Genomic DNA, 19,893 nt, shown 5'->3' with positions numbered 1-19,893 from the left:
CCTCCGGACTGTTCTAACGAGGTTAAGTGAGGTCAGAGGCTTGGGCCCGCGGACGCGCCGAACCCGGGTCCCGGGCAGAAGAACCCGGAGCCTCTGAGACCCCCATTAGGGAGCGCCCGCGCACGCCCCTTCTCCCGCTGGTCCCCACCCTCCCCCGGGCATCTGCGGGCTGCTCGGCCCGGCGCGCAGCCACCCCGCAGCCCCACTCCCGGCCAGCCGGCGCGCGCTGCTGTCTCCCCCCAGCGGCCGTGCGCGTGTCGCCGCGGGAGCCGGGCGGCGGGCGGGCGGCGGGGGCGGCACGGCGCAGGCAAGCCCGCGGCTCCGCCCCGCGCCCCCCCCCCCCCCCCGCGGCCGGCAGGGCCGCCCCCTCCGCGCCGCGCTCGGCTCAGACGGAGCAGCCGCCTCTGCAATGTCAGCAGCCGCAGCGGCGGCGGCGACGCGAGCGGCAGTGGCAGCGGACGGGGCCCCGCGGTAGCGGCCAGCGCAGCACGGCCCGCCCGGCGCGCACCGCGCGAGCCCGCGGCCACATCGCTGCCTCCGGGGCGCTGCGGGCGGCTCTGCGCGCCCCGGCGCGGCGCTTGGACTCGAGGCCAGCTCAACTGCGGCCGCGCACAAAGGACCGCGGACACCGGGTTCCGGGGGCTGCGCCCAAGGACCGGCCCAGGGACGGCCAGCCGCGCCGCGGCCCCTCCACGCCTCCCCTCCCCGGGCGGCCGGAGCCCGAGCGAGAGCGGGCCCCGTCATATGACAGCGGCGACACAGCGGCCGGCGAGCGCGCGTGCTGCCCCCTCCGCTGCGCCACGGCCGCCGGCGCCTGGGGTGGCCCGCGCCGCGCTCCGCTGAGTGGTCGCCCGTCGTCGCCGCCCCGCGCCCCTCGCGCCCCGGCTCTCGGGCTCCGGGGGCAGGAGCCGAGGGGAGACCCCCGCCGGCGCCGGCGCCGAGCCTAAAATGGCCACGCTGCTCCGCAAAATCGGGCTCATCCGCCTGCACAACCGGGACACCGAGGACCCCAAGCACCACCACAACCACCGCGGCGGCGGCAGCGGCCAGCAGAGCGCGTCGCTGCGCGGCAAGGGCGGCTCCAAGAGCGGCGGCCACAAGCCCCAGCAGCAGCACCCCCCCGGGGGCGCGGGCGACACGAGCCCCGGGCCCGGCAAGGGCAAGGGCAAGCGCGCTCCGGAGCTGGCCCCGCGCGACAAGCCGCCGCAGCCGGCGGCGGGGGCGGCGGGGGCGGCGGGCGCCGGGGGCCCCCGGGAGCGGGCGGCGGGCGCCAGGGCGGGGCCGGGCCCGGCGGGGGCGGCGGCGGCGGCGGCGGCGGCGGCGGCGGGCGGCAGCCTGGTGCCCGCGGCGCGCCAGCAGCACTGCACGCAGGTGCGCAGCCGGCGGCTCATGAAGGAGCTGCAGGACATCGCGCGCCTCAGCGACCGCTTCATCTCCGTGGAGCTGGTGGACGAGAGCCTCTTCGACTGGAACGTGAAGCTGCACCAGGTGGACAAGGACTCGGTGCTGTGGCAGGACATGAAGGAGACCAACACCGAGTTCATCCTGCTCAACCTCACCTTCCCCGACAACTTCCCCTTCTCGCCGCCTTTCATGCGGGTGCTCAGCCCGCGCCTGGAGAACGGCTACGTGCTGGACGGCGGCGCCATCTGCATGGAGCTGCTCACGCCGCGCGGCTGGTCCAGCGCCTACACCGTGGAGGCCGTCATGCGCCAGTTCGCCGCCAGCCTGGTTAAGGGCCAGGTAAGCTGGGAGGGGCCGGGGGCGTGCGGCCTGGGGTCCCACCCGCGTCGGGCTGGCCCCTCCGGCCATCTCGCTCCCGGTCGGGCTGCTCGTGCGCGCGCGGGGCGATTTCTAAACCAGCCTCCAACTGGGAGACCTTCCTGGTGCCTCCGCTGCTTTTTTTCCCTGAGCGTTTTCTTCCTCTCTTACTTTCCATCCCGTCTCTCCGGGTCTCCACCCCTCACCCCCGCCGTCTCTCTTTTGCTCTCTCTCTCCTGCGCTGCCCCATCCCCTCCTCTCCCTTCCCCCTCACCCCCACCCCTGTCGTCCCTCTCGCCCTCCTGTCCTCTCTACCTTCTGTCCTTTATCCCCTTCTCCATTCCTCCATGCACACCTCTTTCGCCCTTCGCCCTCCACCATCTCGCCTCTCTCCCTCTCCCTGTCCACCGCTCAGCCTCCCTGACTCCCCTCTCCCCAACCTCTCCCCTTAGTCTGCTTCTCCCCACTCCTTTCCCCCTAATCTCTGTGAAGGTGGAACTTTATGCGTACCTCAGGATCTAAATGTCCAGCCTAGTTTATCATCCCCCCACACACACACACACACACACACACGCACGCATACGCACAAAGGTTTCCTCCCCAGACTTCTCAGGTGGGTGCTCTGGAGTGGGGGTGCTCTGCAGAGGGCCAGCAGCCTGCGGGTGACTCTGCCTGCCTGCTCTGCTCTCCTTCTGAGCAGCATCTAGTGCAAAGGTGAAAATTTTGCTCTTGAGAAATTTCACTGGAGAGGCAGAGGTGTGGGCTGAGTGGCTCCTTAAGTGACAAGGCCAAACTCCGTTAAGGAAATGCCTGGGACCTCCCCCCTTCCGGGACTATCGCCTCTGGAGTCGCTGTTCAATGTCTTGGTCTCTCTCAGACCTATTTCTTCCGTTGGTTTCCTCATGCCCCCAGGGGCTAAATCGTCTATCAGGGCTAAGGACTTCTAAGTAAGTACAGAAATAAGGGATGAGCTTGATGCCTGAGTCTTCTCCCCTGTTGTACCAGATGGCGGCTTTACCTAAAAGGAACCCCAGAGACCTTGAGAGCAGAGAAGGAATAAATCTGCTGAGATATGTTCCTACTTGGCTGCGGACAAGGCATGATGGTTTTGTCTTCTCACATCATATGCTCTTGATCGTGTTCAAGTTGGTCAATGCTTTCCTTAATCAGTATTAAACATCACTTAATAAACTCATGTTTTTTATATGGGCATCTTTTAGATTTACAGAGAATCATTGTTTTGTTTAAAGACCCTGAATGACCTCGATTTGATCTTTCTACGGCAGGCATATCAGAAACCGTCAGTCCCTGTCACCTGTGTCTGTCTCTTTCACTGCAGGATCTTTCACACTAATCAAATAATGCTTGTTCTGCCAATTTCACTAGTGGTGGAACCCCTGGGATTCCAAACCGATAGCGTTTTAACTCCAGTGGAGAAGGGCGCTTAATTCCTGACCGAGGTCTGGTATGACCAGGGCTAGCCTTGTGACTGTCCTGCTAGTCTGTGTCTTCTGGGGCTCCGGTTCTGCTCATTTCTGGAATTGGGAATAGGCTGGACGTAACAGCCGGGGAAAGACATCTTTCACTGGGCGAGGTTTAACGCTGTAACGTCAGGCTTCATTCCGAAGCCTACAGTTCCATGCTGGCTGTGGTGTCAGGTGCCTCTGGTTTGATACAAGCCACGGGGGTGGGAGGGGGGTCTCAGTTTATTTTTCGAACAGAATTTATACAAATGATGTGGAAGAATATTATGCAGAAATGCCTTTGTGAGTCGTTTCTTAAATCACTGCTAATCAGAACTCCCTGGAACAGTCTCTGACTTTCTTTTATTCTTCACAGTGAAGCTGACTTCGGTGATCAGGGAACAGGAATGTCATTTTGGCTTCTGGCATCACAGAATCGTGACATTTAGATGTGGAAGAAATCCTAGAGGTCACCTGGGCCACAGCCTGCATTTTGAAAGATGCAACAAAATAAAGATTTCAGATGAGAAATAAGGAAGTTTTTTCTAAGAGATAAGTCAGTAAATTAGATATTTTCCACGTTTACATTAATGCTATGAATAATAGTTCTCTTGATGCCCATGTACTTCTGTTAAATGGGCAGGTCCTCGTGTAAATACTCCTTTTCTTTGTATTCAAAATTGAGAGACTTGAATACAGTTGGCAAGTTAGAGACTTCATTGTTGATAGTAATTATCAACATTTTTATTTATTAATTTCAAAATCTTAATTGAACTCAGGGTCCTCCACTGAGCATATTGTGTTATATTACCAATACTAAATGCTGGTATATAAAATATCTGAAGGGAAGGTGAGAATTTGGCAACTTTTTAAAATACTAATTCAGTTTCTTTGCCTTTTCTATGCTTACTTCAACCTCCAAAAGAGAGTAATGTAGGGTACGTGAACTATTGAAGATGCCGTGTAAGGTTAGGGGATGCGAATAGTCACCAGTGTTTCAGGATTCCGTGCACAAAAGGAGTCATTAGTGTTTCAGGAGCCTGGGCTGGTCTGTGCGCTTCCTTCTTTTGTGAATTCCCTTCCTACAGACTGTTCCTTGCATGTAGTGTACTTACCAAATTATTTCCATAGTTAAGGGTATAGGTTTTGGGAAAGCAATCAGAATACCTGATTAGGTATTCAGGGGGAACCGGGACTACCACGAAACCAATAATGACTTTAGAAGAATCGTTCCGTCCCGTTACATTCCTCCATCTGTTGGCATCTCTTCTTTAGGATTCGTTTTTCTTCAGCGCCAAAGTTAGAAAAGGCTCGTTTTCCCCTTTCATAACTGTTCAGCTTAACTTTCTGAACTGAGGGTATAATAAGTTGGTTTTGTTTCTATATCTTTAGAGAAATCGTAAAATACTTTTACGGTTTCATTGGTAATATTAAGAAAAGATCTGCTTAACTGTTTCGTGTACAAGATAAAAAGTCTGCGTTTATGACGTGATATGATAAATTCAGTCATTTTACGAGGCCTTTACCAACTATTGGCCCATGTTGTTGAAATCTTGTGGGCTGCTTTATGGATGGTGGTTGTTTTGAATTAAATTAACATCAGTTTCTTGTGTGATATATTCCACGTAGAGGGAGCGGCATACATGACTTGCCTCTTGGTCTGTTGTCTGTTACTAAGCCCTCTTTTCGCTAAATGGAGACATTTTAGGTCACTCTTTTTGGTTCTCTGCAACTGGCTGAAAATTCCTGTACTTTTAAAACAAACTGGTGAAAATGTTAAAAGTTTAGGCCATTGTTTATATCCTTTATCACCTACTGATTCAAAGAAGACATCCTTGCTCCTCTATAGGATTTTTGACAGTGGAAAGCTGTAAAACACTGGTCTTGAAACAAAGTCACCTACAGGGTCGGCACAGTGCCTGCGCCTAGCAGGGGCCTAAAGGCTGAAGCTCCATTTGCAGAGATTTCCGTAAGCCTGGCCAGACAAGCAGCGAGGCAGGAGGGTCCTGTCAGGGAGGGGCCTTGGAGATCCCTGGCTCATACTGCGGGATTGGAGCCTGGGATAATTGGATGACTGGACACACACCCTCTTCTTGCAGTTGTATGACCAAAAGGGTCCCAAAAAGCCACTTGAGGGTGCCCTAACTCAGAGTTCTATTTGCACATCAGTTTACCTCCTGTCTGTCCCCTTTTTAATTAGTTAGACCTCGCCAGGAGCAGGGAACCAGACGGCACTTGAAGGACAGTTCTTCACTCCTCATCTGTCCCTTCAGAGCCAACCACAGACCCAACTGGCATGAAGACGTTGCTGGTAACCATGGCAGCAGCAGCAGCTCCCATTGACTGTTCGCTCTGTGCCAAGTTCTGGGCCAGCTGAGCGCTTAGGCTGTGTCAGCTCACTTGGTTCTATTTCAGTGGCCCCTGTCCAGGTGAGGGACCTGCAGCTCCACGCAGTCAGGTGAATTAATACAACTTCGTGTTGGAATTCAGCACTGAGCAGCATGGCTCTGAAAACCAGCCCGCAGCCATCAGGAGTGGCAAAGTCAAGCCCGGGGCCATCTGAGCATCTGGCTGTGTCCAGGCAGTCGTCTGTTAATTGTGGCCTGTGTGAGCATCATTTCTGTCCACAAAGATCAGATACACAGCCAGCCATCGGCAGAAGACTGAGAACCACAGGACTAAAACATCCTCAGATCTTAGTATTTGAATCCAAAATTGGTAAGCGGCTCCAGGACAGTTGTGTTGGCCTGACAGCCCTAGTTTCTGGGATTCTGGAATAAAGGAAACTGGCAGATGTCGCCACTTGTCGGAATGTGAAGAGGAAGTAAAGGGCTCTGCAAATCAGCTTTGTATGATGATCGGGTGCATCTGTGAGATCGGCTTTAGGGCTTAAGGGGCTCTGCACCGTGGGTGTCCCTGAGAATCGTGCACATACACACACACGCGTGCACATGTGCACACATGGAAAGCCCATCTTCAGAACTTCTTCCAAAGGACGAGGCCTAGAAACAGCATTTTTCTGATGACTGCAAAATCACCAGGTCCTATCAGAAAAAGTGACACAGATGACAGCCTTGGGGATTCCTAAAGTTTCTTTTTTTTTTTTAAAGATTTTATTTTTTTCCTTTTTCTCCCCAAAGCCCCCTGGTACATAGTTGTATATTCTTCGTTGTGGGTCCTTCTAGTTGTGGCATGTGGGACGCTGCCTCAGCGTGGTTTGATGAGCAGTGCCATGTCCGCGCCCAGGATTCGAACCAACGAAACACTGGGCCGCCTGCAGCGGAGCGTGCGAACTTAACCACTCGGCCACGGGGCCAGCCCCATTCCTAAAGTTTCTTGGCTCCTAAACTGTTAGAATTAACACAACATTAAAAGCCCCGTATGCGTTTGCTAGGGCTGCCGTTGCAAAGTACCACGGACTAGGAGGCGTAAACAACAGACATTTACTGTCTCACAGTTCTGGAGGCAGACATTTGAGGTCAAGGTGACGCCAGGGTTGGGTCCTCTGAGGGTGCTGGGGAGCATCTGTTCCAGGCCCCTCTCCTTGGCTCTAGCTGCCCGTCGTCTCCCTGTGTCTTCACATGGTTTTTGCTCTTTGCATGTCTGTGTCATCTCCTCTTCTATCCAGGCATATTGGATAGGCCACCCCCCAATGACCTCAGTTTAACTTGATTCCCTCTGTAAAGACCCTGCCTCCAAATATAGTCGCCTTCTGAGGTGCTGGCTGTAGGACTCCAACATGTGAATTTTGTAGGGTCACGAGGCAGCCCATCAATAGCCCAAACAAGAATTTCTTAACCAGTTGAACCCCCCATTTCTCTAGAGTCTGTCACTGGTTTGCAGAGCAACGTAAGTGAAGCCCATCGGTGTGAACACAGGACCACAGTGAGGAGTCCCAGCATGGCCAGGCTTGAGTGCAGCTGGGGACAGAGGGATGGAGGGAAGCTGGGCGAACCGATGGCGTGAACTCTGATAACCAGGGGGTGGTAATGTGTGTGACTCACCCGAGGGGACTGGATTTGTGGGGGTTCTCAGGAGTCACTGTGTCAGTTTGTCCCGTGCTGGGTGTGGGTGAGGGAGATAGTTACCCACCCAGGATGACTCTGCAGCTTGAGGTGTCCGTGGGCTTGACTGTTCGGAGAGAAAAACAGCTTGTTCTGATATCAAGTAGGGCGGCCAGGAGGACGCGGATGGGACTCTGCTTCCTAAAAATAGCCGATGCTAACCTGGCGGGCTCCCACGACTCCCTGGCCAGCGCACTCGTCCCATGGCTGGCGGGACAGTTAATAATAGTAGTGACTTACTTTACCCCAAGCTGTCGGCTTTTGAGAATGTGTACTTGCAATAAGAGGATGTAAATACGTTTCTGTTTACTTTTCTGATTTCTATTAAAGGTTATGAGGGTTTTTTCTTTAAGGGACAGCACAGTTTTGGGGGTTTTGTTTGTTTTTTAATAGAAAGTGCCGAAGTGAACAATAAGTTGAAGTTTGTCCTAAAGCATGAGACCGCCAGCCCAGCACACCTGGCCTCATCCCCAGGAACAGGTGCGTGTGAATCCAGGTTTAGAAGGAAGGCAGCATCAGAAGTACCACTTTGGGGGCAGCTAAGGAACCGATTGAAATGGCTTTCGTGTTTATCACAAAAAAAATAAATAAATAAAGACAGCCACTAATAGTGGGTTCTTTGAGCCACATTTCAAATCTCCTGGATCCTAGGTTTTGCTGCGTTGATAAGGTGGTGGGGAGGTGGGGAGGAGGGTGGATGACAGGTGTAACTCCTTTCCTCTCTGCCAGTGGTTCTCAGCCCTCATGGTAAGTTAACGCCCTGGGGAGCATTTACCTTATTCCAGTGCCAGGGCCCTACCCTCGGAGATGCAGACATCGTGGGTCTAGGGTCAGGGCCTGGTATAGGCTTGTTGGAAAAACTCCTGCATGATTCCAATGGACGGCCTGGGTTGAGAAAGTCGCCTTGGACCTGTAATTGCTCATCTTTTCCACGTCTGCCCGTCTGGGATGCATCCTCCCACCAGCAGCACAGCAGCGAGCTTCAGGTAGTGGTAGCTGTAATCGCCCCCTGTGCTTCCCTGCTCCCACTTTATTGGACTCACTGTCTATGTCAACTTGACCGAGCCCCCCAGAAGCTCTCCTTTGGTAGAGAAGGCTGTCCTGAAACCAAGTCCTTCCTCCCTGGACAGAGTGTGTAGACCAAGACGGAGTGTGAACTCTGAAAAAGGAAATGTGCTCGAAATAGTTCACTCCCCTCTTGATTAGACGCAGCTGTGAGGGCTTGGGTGCAGGGACCGCCCAGAGCCGTGGATAATTAACTAATTCACACAGCACAGGTATTGAGTGCCTACAGTGTACCAGGCACTACTAGGCACACAGTGGTGAATAAGACATGCATAAGGTCCTGCCACGGAGAACTGTCTAGTGAGGATGATGCAAAACCCATTCATATTTGTCTTTGACGTGCTAGGCAGCTTGGCAGTTACATCTTGCTTAGTATTGGGGTAAGTGCCCATTTGTTGAATATACGTGGACCTAACAAGTGACAGTGGCCTGTGTGTGCCCTAGGTACTTGGGAGAGCTGGGGTCCTGGGGTCAGCAGGGTCTTCAGATCTTCTGTGTAAAGTTCCTAGAGGGAGCGAAGCTTACAGGTGGGTGAGACTTGACCCTGACATTGAGGGCCATCCTGTTTTTCTGAAGATTGCTTCATTGCTAGTAAATGAAAAGACCAGGCATTTCCTAAAACACACAAAGGAGTTGTTGTAATGGTAGAATTATTTCCAGTAACTTCTGCACTTTCCTACCAGCAAGTCAGCAAACTAAGATAAGGTTTAACTGCTTTTTCCTCATTGTCACACACTTCATCCATTCATTTATCCACCCAGCACCCATCTGCTGAGGGTCTACCATGATGTAGCCACTTTGCTCTTGGCATTCCTGGGGTGACCTTTCCCCATTCTGTGTGTCATCCCCAGTCCACCTCCTGGTTGTCTCCCGGGTCAGCTACCCTGGGAGGCCAGGAGGAAGCCAGCTGAGCAGGAGGATCAAGAACCCAGATTGAGAAATTGGGGGAGGAGGCGAATTAGGGACCAATTAGGTGGTAAAGGTTTAGAAGAGGAGGGCAGGGCATAGCTGTGGAAGCCAGGAGAGGTGGCCTGAACTTGTCGCTTCCCCAGCCGGCAGGGCTGGGCGTGGTCAGGGAGCAGGATTAACTGTTACTCTTCCTTTCATGTTCTCAAGCCTCGCTTTTCCTCTCCACCTGCACTCCTGCCTCATTAGACGCTTGTCACCTCCTGCTTGCTTGGATTCCCGCAATGCCCCCATCCAGTCTCTCTCTGTCCCCTTCCGTCTTCCCTGCTGCTGTCTTCCTGTTTCCTCTAAAACACAGACCTAGCTTTCTCACACCCTTGGTTGTGACCCTCACAGAATAGAACCCAAGGCCCCGAGCCCTGGCCACCCATAGTGGCACTCCTCTCCCCAACCCAGGCCCCGCCATGGCCCCCACAGAGGTCCCTCTGTCAGCCTTTCCGTAGCTCACAGATCTGTACCATCTGGGAAGCCCTCTCCCCGAACCCCCTCCTACCCCCACTCACCAGGCAAGCCCTGGGCCATCCTTCAAAACCCCGCTGAGATGCACAAACTCTTCTGCAAAGGGCCTTTCAACTGCTCCCACAATGAAGCAAGGACTCCCTCGTCTGAACCACCTCTGAATTTCCTAGAAAATGTTCATTTCTATGCATATGCTGTTAGACTGCATTTACGTATTTACAGCTGTATTCCCCCTTCCCCACACACAATGCCCAGCACATGGTGTGTGCCAGTAAATGTGTTTGTCACACAATTTGCTTATCTGAGCAGACACCCCATCCCCTTCGCTTTGCCCCTCTTTGCAATATGATAAGGAAGGTTGTGCATGTGTATCAGGTGCTTATGGTGGGCGAGCTGCTTTGCAGAATGCTTTCCTTCGGTCATTTGGTTAAACCCTTGCAACAGCCTATAAGATGAGTGCTGCTGTTATTCCCATTTTACAGAGGCGGAAACTGAGGCTCACTGAGGTTGAATCTGTGCCTGAGGCAGGTGGTTAGGAAAGGGCAGAGCTGAGTTGCCACCAGGCAGTCTAGTGCCAGAGCCACCTGGTTTCGATGAGCTGTGGAGTTGGCAAGTGGAAGCCCTCAAGCCAAGGAGCACATGCAGCTTGGCTGTTCCCCATGGGTACCTGTGGACCTCAGGGATGTCTTTGCAATGATGATGTGCTTGGTTTGCTACAGCACTGCAAATTGATGCCCAAGGCGGGGATAATGTATCCACCAATCTAACACGTGCTAGAGAATTATCAGCAAAGTTGGGCAACTTTATTGGTCCAAATTCAACAGAAGTTTGTTGTATCTATGGTGTAAAATGGAATAATGTTTTACTTCTTTAAGATGGTAGGCGAAAGATAATTATCGCTGCCTTATTTCTTCTATACACAAAAGGGAAATGCATTTTAAGGATTCCAAACTGAAGAAGTAAATGCTTTTGAACATAGCTATTACATTGGTAAAACCACTCAGACTGAAGAAATTACTGCTTTAAAAATAATTTCTGTAAAATAAATGCTAATTCTCCATCAAAATATTTGGTAAGCATTCCCAACATTTTTTTATTGAGTTCTTTGATGAGAAAGATAAGGAAATACTATCTTATAATAGATTAAATTGTACTTAGAGTTGAAATGTGTTCATTTAAAAAGCTCACTTAGGAATTCAAGGAGAAATTTCCAGAAAAATGTTGTTTAAGGGGGGTGCATTCCATTTATTGATCTTGAAAGTCAGAAATTTCCAAAAATCAGAATATGGAATTACAGAATTTATAATATATGGTTATAATAAAAAGCAACTATTGCTCCTTTATTAAGTTGGACATTTGTGACATAATTATTAAGATGGTTCTTTTCGCCTTACTGATCCATGTGAATTAGGGCCACTTTTGAGTGTCACACTGAGTGCACATTTTGCTTCCCAGGAGACACCAATCAGGAGTTGGATGTAATCGTACAAAGTAAATATTAATTAATGCAAGGCTAATCTGTGATGAAGTCTTTTATGATTAAAGGTACACCCTACCTGTGACCGGCCTGGTGGCGCAGCAGTTAAGTTCGCACTTTCCGCTTCTCGGCGGCCAGGGGTTCCCCAGTTCGGATCCCGGGTGCGGACATGGCACCACTTGGCACACCATGCTGTGGTAGGCGTCCCACATATAAAGTAGAGGAAGATGGGCATGGATGTTAGCTCAGGGCCAGTCTTCCTCAGCAAAAAAGAGGAGGACTGGCAGTAGTTAGCTCAGGGCTAATCTTCCTCAAAAAAAAAAAAAAGGCACACCCTACTCCACTCTGTTTCCTAGCCAGGGAATAGCAGAAATATTATGGGAGAAACTTGGAGTTGAATTTGTTACAAGCTTAAATTAATTGTAACTAGTTGAATACAATAAGCCTTTAAAATTTAACTTTTTAAAAGTCATCAAAATGCTAAATTAATAATAATTTCTTTAATCTCACTTTGTGCAAGGGGGCTGTTCCTCGTCGAAGCTTCCCCTGAAGCTTATGTGTATGGGAGACCACTCCCCTGGGGTTGGAGGCCTCCTCCAGCTTGGCCTGGGGAAAGCAGATCATGCGGGGTTAGGGTACTCCCGGGAAATACCTTCGTCCAACGTGAAGGTGCCTGAAAGTAACAAAGATGAGTGGTCCAGGGTGGCCGCTGCCATCCCATCCCACGTAGACCTGCTTGGCCACGTAGACCTGTTTGGTTTTCCTTTCATCACTTTTATAATGTGTATTATGAAGCATAATCTTCGAAAGCTCATAAAACACAGTTTCTCTAGCTGTAGGATCAACCAGTAAAATTGATAAAGCTTAAAGGAAATTATTACAATTCATAAATAAAACTAATCTAATAAAAAGTGAGTTTGAACTCTGCTGGATTGAATTAGGATGATTTTCTCTTTTAGTAATTTTATTTAAAAGGAAATCCTGGCATCTGCCTTTTCATAGATAAGAGAGATGCAGGTCTCTTGCTCTTATTCTCACGGATCAGTCAGAGAGGAACAGGAGACCCCAGAACCCCTTCCTGCCACCTGTGACCTCACAAGGCCAGCTGGAGGACTGCATGGCCATCTGGGGATGGCTGTGGACCCCTCTTCAGAATAATGTTTTTAAATACACAAAATAAAATTCATAGGATTTAAAAGGAAAGTAATTATATTTAAATACGGTTATCACATTTAAAAGAAAAACGTGATGAACTAAAAATGCAATTAAAAAGCACGTCTTTATTAACACATTTAATATCAAGATCTAGAGTCTGGCCCAACAACACCCCTAGCTGGATGTAGTAATGAGCACTGATGGCATTTCAGGATATCCACAACAACTGTAATGTGGTTTTTAAAAATCTGGGACTTCTGGGGGCTGGCTCCGTGGCCGAGTGGTTAAGTTTGCGTGCTGCGCTGCAGGCGGCCCAGTGTTTCGTTGGTTCAAATCCTGGGCACGGACATGGCACTGCTCATCACACCACACTGAGGCAGCGTCCCACATACCACAACTAGAAGGACCCACAACGAAGAATATACAGCTGTGTACCGGGGGGCTTTGGGGAGAAAAAGGAAAAAATAAAATCTTAAAAAAAAAGTTAAAAAAAGAATCTGGGACTTCTGTTGGTGACGATGTGAAGGTATTGCTAATACTGCTCTGGTTTGTTACTTTCAATCACAATTAAGTGAAGTGCTGAATTGCAAATGGGAGTTAGTGAAAACTAAGACATTTTTCCCATCCAAGTTCATGTACCCTTGCGGGTGTGTGGCCCCAGGTTGAGAACTCCCGGTAGTGCATGGCCCTAAGTGTTGATGGCTGTGTTGGCAAAGATCTTAAAGCATATTGTGTAGCTCATGGCCAGAACCACTGGGAACAGGTTGAGGAGCCCAATAGTTCTCTCAGTTCTATCATCGTCTTGTCAGGTGGGGTTGGAATAAAGCCATGGGCCTGGAAGCAGGGCAGGGCCCCAATACCACCCATCCTCCCGAGCCTGCTTCTCTGCTGGGCAGGTAACCACCTCCACAAGCCTCAGGTGCCTCCCCTGAAGGTGAGGGGCATGACCCCACTTCAGAGGTGAACCATGATGCTCAAAGGACGTGATGTTTACAAGTGCCTTGCATACAGGAGGTGATCAACAGATGTTCCTTCCCTTAAATATTCTAAAGTAGAATATTTGTTGAAATAAATACACAAGGAAAGTATGACCAAAGACCCAGGACTGGGCTAACATTCAACATCCATGACACGAGGGATCTGCCTTCATAGCTATTAGTATTTCATGGCAATGTTGACATTCAGCTTGCTCAAATTTTTTATACTTTGCCATAATTTTACAAATAATCACAAAAATCACAGTATAGCCTCCTTTTTACCCCCTCAAAACTCCTGCCTCTCCTTGTGGACTCTTGTCATTATCTCTGTTGACTTTCTATCATCAATTCATTTTGCATCCTCCGGAGTTGATTTCTGATGATGACCATGATCATGTTATTGTGCAACCGCAGATTTGACGGCTGTTTTTTCACCTTCGCATCTTTACTCTCTTAAGAATCCTATTTGTTAGTAGTATTTTACATTAGCTTAACTTTCTTTTGCTGCTGCTAAGTTAGAAAATTCCCTAGGAGAATATTATTATTTAAACATTTACCTCTTTTGTCTCTAAATGCACGCCCAAGGTGTTTGGTAGCCATTAAATATTGTTGAGATTCTTTCTTTTCACAGAATGTGATGTCCACTTGAAAACTTTTTGGCTACCATTTTGTTTCAAGAAGAAAAGCTGGTTCAGAAATCAAATTTAAAATTTTGTAAAACACTGTGTTCTCCAGCAGTTATCCCGGGCCACCCAGAATGAACACGAATTGCCTCCGTACAATTGAAGGAGAATTTCACGGTCATCAGTTATCCCTTGCCTTCCTAACCCCTTTAGAAAGGCCTTTTCTTTAGCAGAATTCAAAAGAAATCTAGTTGAAATGTTCAACCTGCAGGAATTGTTGAATTGTCTCAGAAACATCTGTGGTATTAGATGATATGATGACGGTTGCAGGTGAATCAGCAACGGAACACCCACGCCTGGCTCACCTTCTCTTTGTTGCTCGGTCAATTAGGGCCCTGAGCATTGGTCCCCAATCTAGGGGAACGCTTCTTGCATTTGGTAGGAGAGTGACTAGATATCCCTAGAGTTCTTTCTAACCCTCCAGGCTCGGATGGCTAGGATCAGCGTTCTCATAAGCAGAGGGAATGGTATTCAGTTCACTGGCGCTCCAGGATTTTCATGCTGTTGTGCTCTCAGTGATTTTCCCATAGTTGAGCAATATTGAAATCTGAAATTCAACCTCTGAGATCATTCGACATGAAGCATTCTCCTCTCCCCAATGTTTTTCAGCCTGCTGTTCTTATCATTCTAAGAAGGGAGGTTATCTTCTGCATGGAAATGGAGTTTATAACAATATCTAAATCAGTTTATGGGCCTGGGTGGTGTTGCCATAACTACCGCTTTAGGTTGGTAATGTTTTCAGCATCATAGTCAGCAAAAAGAAACAGTTCTACCCAGCGTTGCTCAGACTATCTTTCCACATTTATCTGTGTCTCTTTTTCCCTCTTGTAAACTAATTATTTAGCTGTCATCGAATCTTTTGGTTGAGATCATTTCAGTCGCCCTACCCTAAAAGCCCTCAATCTGCGCTTGGCCCCAACCACATACCGTTTAGAGTCTCCAAGGCTGGCTGGTTTTCCCATTCGGATGAGCCACAGGGCCCTCCCAGCTTTGTGGGAAAGGATGAGCCCAGCTGGCTCTGCTGCAACTGTTACTCATCACTTGACTTTATCGCCCTTGACGGGGCCAGTAGATTGCACAAGGGCAGGTGACCATCGGTTAACTCTTTCAGGCCTGTTGAAAAAGGGATAGACGGTCCCTCCAAGTCCCTGTGACCAGACGACCTTCAGGGACTTCAGAACTAGGTCTTGGTCAGGACCTAACCAAGAAAGACACCTGTGGTCCAGATCTCAGAACCTGAGTGTGGGAGGAAGTGTATGAAGGATGCAGCCAGCAGGCAGACCTATGAGGCATGGGTCTGCATGGGGAAAGGAGTGAGGGTTCTGCCAGCAGATGCCAGCTAGGGACCTGTTATTGAGATGGGCTGATGAGAGCCGTACAGGTCCCAGAGTAATTTACATTCAGCTTTACTGTGCACAAAGCACTTCCATATGCATGGCTTTCTGGAAGTCCAAGACAGGGAGGCATTCAAGCAAGAGGAACAAGATGGGCTGGCAAACAGGAGGGGCGAGGAAAGTGCCTGTTTCTTCCAGCTCCTGAGGGTAACATGATCGAACCAGACTGTTACTTCCCAAGTAGGAACTAGGGGCTCAGCTGAATTTCCAAGGGCATCTTCTTCCCTCTATATTGTCTCATTTTGTAGCATCATCAGGTAGGAGCAGTCGTGTATCCAAGTTTGAGAGACCACTAAGCAGAGAGAAGAGGGTCCACCATGAAGGGCTGGGCAGAATGAGCTTGTTGCAGGACTTGAGAAAGTAGAGACCACCCTCACTTAGCGTGCACTCAGGACAGAATAGTCTCACTCAGGATTCCTGTGGGGCAGTCCCCATAGACTCAATGGAACCTTCCATACTATACCATTAAATTAAGTTGCCCAAAAACGTTGAGGGCGATGTTAAGACCTCTGCCACAAGGAAGTGCTTCTGACATTTCCAGCTCCTAAACCTACAGTGAAAGACTGGTATTTTGTCATTTGTTTGGTCTTAATGAGAATAATACTGTGATATTAGCTAGTTTCATAAGCCAAACATAGTTTGAGTGAGTGACAAAAAGAAGGGAGAATTTTTCATGAGTAATCTTACCTTTCAGAAGGAGGAATCTCTAAATCATCCATTTATTTGCTAGTCAGTATTTTCTTTTCCTTTTCATGTTTTTTTCCTGCATAATTACAGTGAATATTGCTACATTGTACCCAATCTTCATTTTCATCTCCTGCCAGTCACATTTATATCACTTCCTGCTCTTCTTCTAAGTCAGTGTCACAATATTTACAGATGGGTATCGTTTTAGAAAATACTTCAGAATATTCTAGAAGGTTTTCTTCTGAGTTTGGGTGAGTAAATCCTTTAAAACTTGTTTCTTGCAAACTTTGAACTTATTCCGTATGTTAAATTTATAATAGTGATTCTAGAGAAGGTCTGGGGACAGAATACAGGTTTGGTAGTGATTGGAAGGCAAAAGAAAGAGCCTCCTGAATAGATGAAGAGGAGCAGAGCGTTTCCTCAGTGTGGGCCTTGGATGGGACACCCTCTCTGTTTTTCCACGCAGGTATAGACTGCAGAAGCTATTGGCTTGTGGTATGGCCACTGCCCCCTCCCACACTCCATGGGCCTCAGGCCCTAGAAGCCCCAAGGGACCCAGAACCTGGCCTTGATCCGAAGATTCCCCAAAGCCCAGCTAGGCTTAAGCATTTGTGCTGTGATTTTTAAACTGAATTTTTGTTCCAGAATATTCTAAGGGTTTTTTTTTTTTTAAACAAATCTGTAGAATCACGTAATTAAGCAGAGTTGGAAAAAGTAGACATAGTGCACACCTTCTCCTGTAAACCCAGATTTCAATGATGTTGATTGAGCTGCGATAACATTTGACATAATCCCTTGCCATCCGAAGTAAATTCTCTTAACAATATATCATGGTTTTAAATTCTGCAATAGGAACAAGGATGTTAGATCCTGCAGGAGAGAAAAGTCCAAAGTCAAGGTGATGAGTCGCTGTCTCATCGGTGGAAAAGGAGTGGGAACCAGCTTCCAGTCAGTTCCAGAAGTTTTCAGTGCACATAGTCTCCGTTTGTTTATTTGTTTGTCTGTGAGGTTCGGAAGGTCAGAAGTAGCTGATTCGCTGCCGCATGGATGAGGGTTCTTGGCCACGTTGGGCTGCCACTCTCGGTTCGGGCTGGACTGGCCTGGTTACGTGGAGGTTGGAGAGAAACGGGCCAGCGCTATGCAGCTCTCCCAGGCGGAGCTCAGCGCTGGCAAGGCCGCTGTGCCCGCGGGCTGCCCAGCACCATGCTGAGTACACACTGGCCTTGGGTACCCGCCGTCGGCCTGTTGAAGCCTTCGTGATGTTTGAAAAACAGACTCACCTGGACTTGGGTGCAGCTGTTTCTGCTCTGGTATTTTAGACAAGTGCGGTCAGGCGTTCAGACTCTGAAAGGCCACCTAGCCTGCTGCCCTGATGAGAAGCCCCACCTCTGATGGATTAATAATGTCATCCTCCTCTGCTGCCTGTGAGGGGCGGTCACCAGAAGCCGGCACTTTTTTCTTTTTTGAGGAAGATTAGCCCTGAGCTAACGTCTACTGCCAATCTTCCTCTTTTTGCTGAGGAAGACCAGCCCTGAGCTAACATCTGTGCCCATCTTCCTCCACTTTTATATGTGGGACACCTGCCACAGCATGGCTTGACAAGAGGTGCCATGTCCACACCCGGGATCCGAACCTGCAAACCCGGGGCCGCCAAAGCCGAACCTGCACACTTAACCGCTGTGCCACCATGCTGGCCTTGGCACTTTTCAAATGTGACTGCCTTCTTAGTTTTCTTAGACTCTTTCGTAACAGATACTCATATTGAAATTTCAGAGCAAGCTGAAGTGGCAGGTAATAATTAGATTGTGTCTAAATAAGAGTGAATATTTTAATTTTGTAACAGAAAACCAGGAAACCAGCAAAAAATAACTCACCAAGTCGCTGTCTCGTGACCCAGTGTTCTCCTCCTTGCCTTCTGCTCCCGGTGCCCGTGGAGACTCTGACTCGTTATAAGGGGCTCCATGGGACTTCTTGTGCCCCCCACCCACTCCCCAAGACCCAGGATGCAGCAGCTGAGGGTAGGGTGAAGGGGGAGGCCACACCTGGAGGACCCCCAGCTCATTGCTGCTTGGAATCACTGCGGGAACCTAAGAACCTGGTCTGCAAACCCCAGCCCCAGTGTAGGCACGAAACACTACCCATGCTTGCAAATTGAACCTGTATTTGGCTGCAGTGAACATGGGACCTTGACTCATCATATCCCTATTTTCAAATCTTTCTTTTTTCCACTGTGCAGAGGCTTTACCTAATACACCTTTTTCTTTCCCATGTATGTGCTTATCACCTTCCTGTTTGCTGCGAATCTCTCCCTCTGCTGTGCAGGCCCTAAGGCTGCCTCCTCTCTGCTCCCCCAGCCTCCACTCTGCTCCCCCAGCCTCCCCTCTGCTCCCCATCCTTCCCTCTGTTCCTCCATCCTCTCCTCTGCTCCCCCATCCTCCCCCTGCTCCCTCATCCTTCCCTCAGCTCCTCCGTCCTCCCCCTCTGCTCCCTCATCTTTCCCTCTGCTTCCCCATCCTCCCCTCTGCTCATCCTCCCCTCTGCTCCACATGCTTCCCTCTGCTCCTCATCCTCCCCCTGCTCCCCAATCCTTCTGCTCCTCCATCCTCTCCTCTGCTCCTGCATCCTCCCCTCTGCTCCCCCCCTTCTCTGCTTCCCCATCCTCCCCTTTACTCCCTCATCCTCTCCTCTGCTCCTCCATCCTTCCGTCTGCTCCTCCATCCTTCCCTCTGCTCCGCCATCCCCCTTCTGCTCCCTCCCCACCTGCCTTGGGTCCCTGGGCACGGCAGAGAGGTGGAAGGTGGTGAGACTCTCAGGGTCTTAGCCGTGGGTCCACCCATACCTTCATCTCCCTATTTCCTCTTCAGTAAACTGGAGCAAGAGTCCACCTGGTGTCCTTGTGAGGATTCAATGAGCTGCCAAGGGAAATGTTCAGCTCCCCCTTCAGCACCCCAAGGCCAAGTCACCTGTTGGAATCCCACCCATCCTTCCAGGCCCATCTCCAGGTCATGTCCTCCTTGAAGCCTCTGCTCTTCCTCCTGCCCAGGCTCTGGCTAAGAGAGCTCCCTTCCCTGTACAGACTCCAGAGCGCTCTGCTTCCAGCTAGCTGTGGCATTTGCTTCCTCGTGGGAGCCGTGCTGTGAATCCCCACAGCAGGAGCACCTCCCGACAGGAGGAGCAGTTTGGTGGGGCTCCCAGGGGGTGTGTGGGCCCTTAGGGCCTGCCCCAGCCCTTGCACCTCGTAGGCAGTCTGCAGCCATTGTAGAATGAAATTGAGTTGATGACCTTCAGGTACCGCAGGATCATGAATCATCAAACAAAGATTATGGGTGTTGAGTGCACTGTAATTGCAGTGCCGGGAAAGTGGACATTTTTAGCAACAAAGGGACACTTGATCAAAAGGCATTTTCTGGTTGTCCCTGAGTAGCAAAATAATTTCACTCCCAGCACTGTGTGCATCTCACGTGATTTGAATTTTTTGCTTTTCTCTAAACACCAAATGTATTGATCATGGTGTTTTAAGAATTGGTTTTATGAGTTCTTGTTTTTTAACCATTTGCCCTTGAAACGCAGTCTTCCTATTTGTCAGAAAACACGCCAGGCGGACATGGCATGGAGGCTTGCATTTGGAGTCCAACAGACAGTGAGTGAGGGTCCCTTCTCCCTGTGCTCAGATGATCAGTCAGCATGCTAGGTGTCTATTTTGTCGAGTAATTTTAATGTGAAGGGTGTTACTTGAAGAAGT

The 19,893-nt window shown here is 49.9% G+C and overlaps 1 protein-coding gene across 2 annotated transcripts in view; it reads left to right on the top strand.

The window, feature by feature from the left end:
• The first annotated feature begins 356 nt into the window (after nt 1-356).
• UBE2QL1 (ubiquitin conjugating enzyme E2 QL1) overlaps nt 357-19,893 on the top strand; it is a 44,856-nt gene continuing 25,319 nt past the window's right edge. Inside the window, exons 1-2 of one of the 2 annotated variants that reach the window (XM_070519884.1) lie at nt 357-1,743; nt 3,601-18,575. In XM_070519884.1, coding sequence (XP_070375985.1) covers nt 949-1,743; nt 3,601-3,603 — 798 coding nt within the window. In that variant the 5' untranslated portion in view covers nt 357-948 and the 3' untranslated portion in view covers nt 3,604-18,575. Of the gene's footprint in view, nt 1,744-3,600; nt 18,576-19,893 lie in introns of those variants that run through there. The other variant, XM_014828448.3, reaches the window with a different exon arrangement.

Source organism: Equus asinus, chromosome 10 (assembly GCF_041296235.1).
Source record: "Equus asinus isolate D_3611 breed Donkey chromosome 10, EquAss-T2T_v2, whole genome shotgun sequence".
Classification (NCBI taxonomy): Eukaryota; Metazoa; Chordata; class Mammalia; order Perissodactyla; family Equidae; genus Equus; species Equus asinus.
Note: the sequence above shows the minus strand (reverse complement) of the source record. Positions and strands in the feature narration are given on the sequence as shown.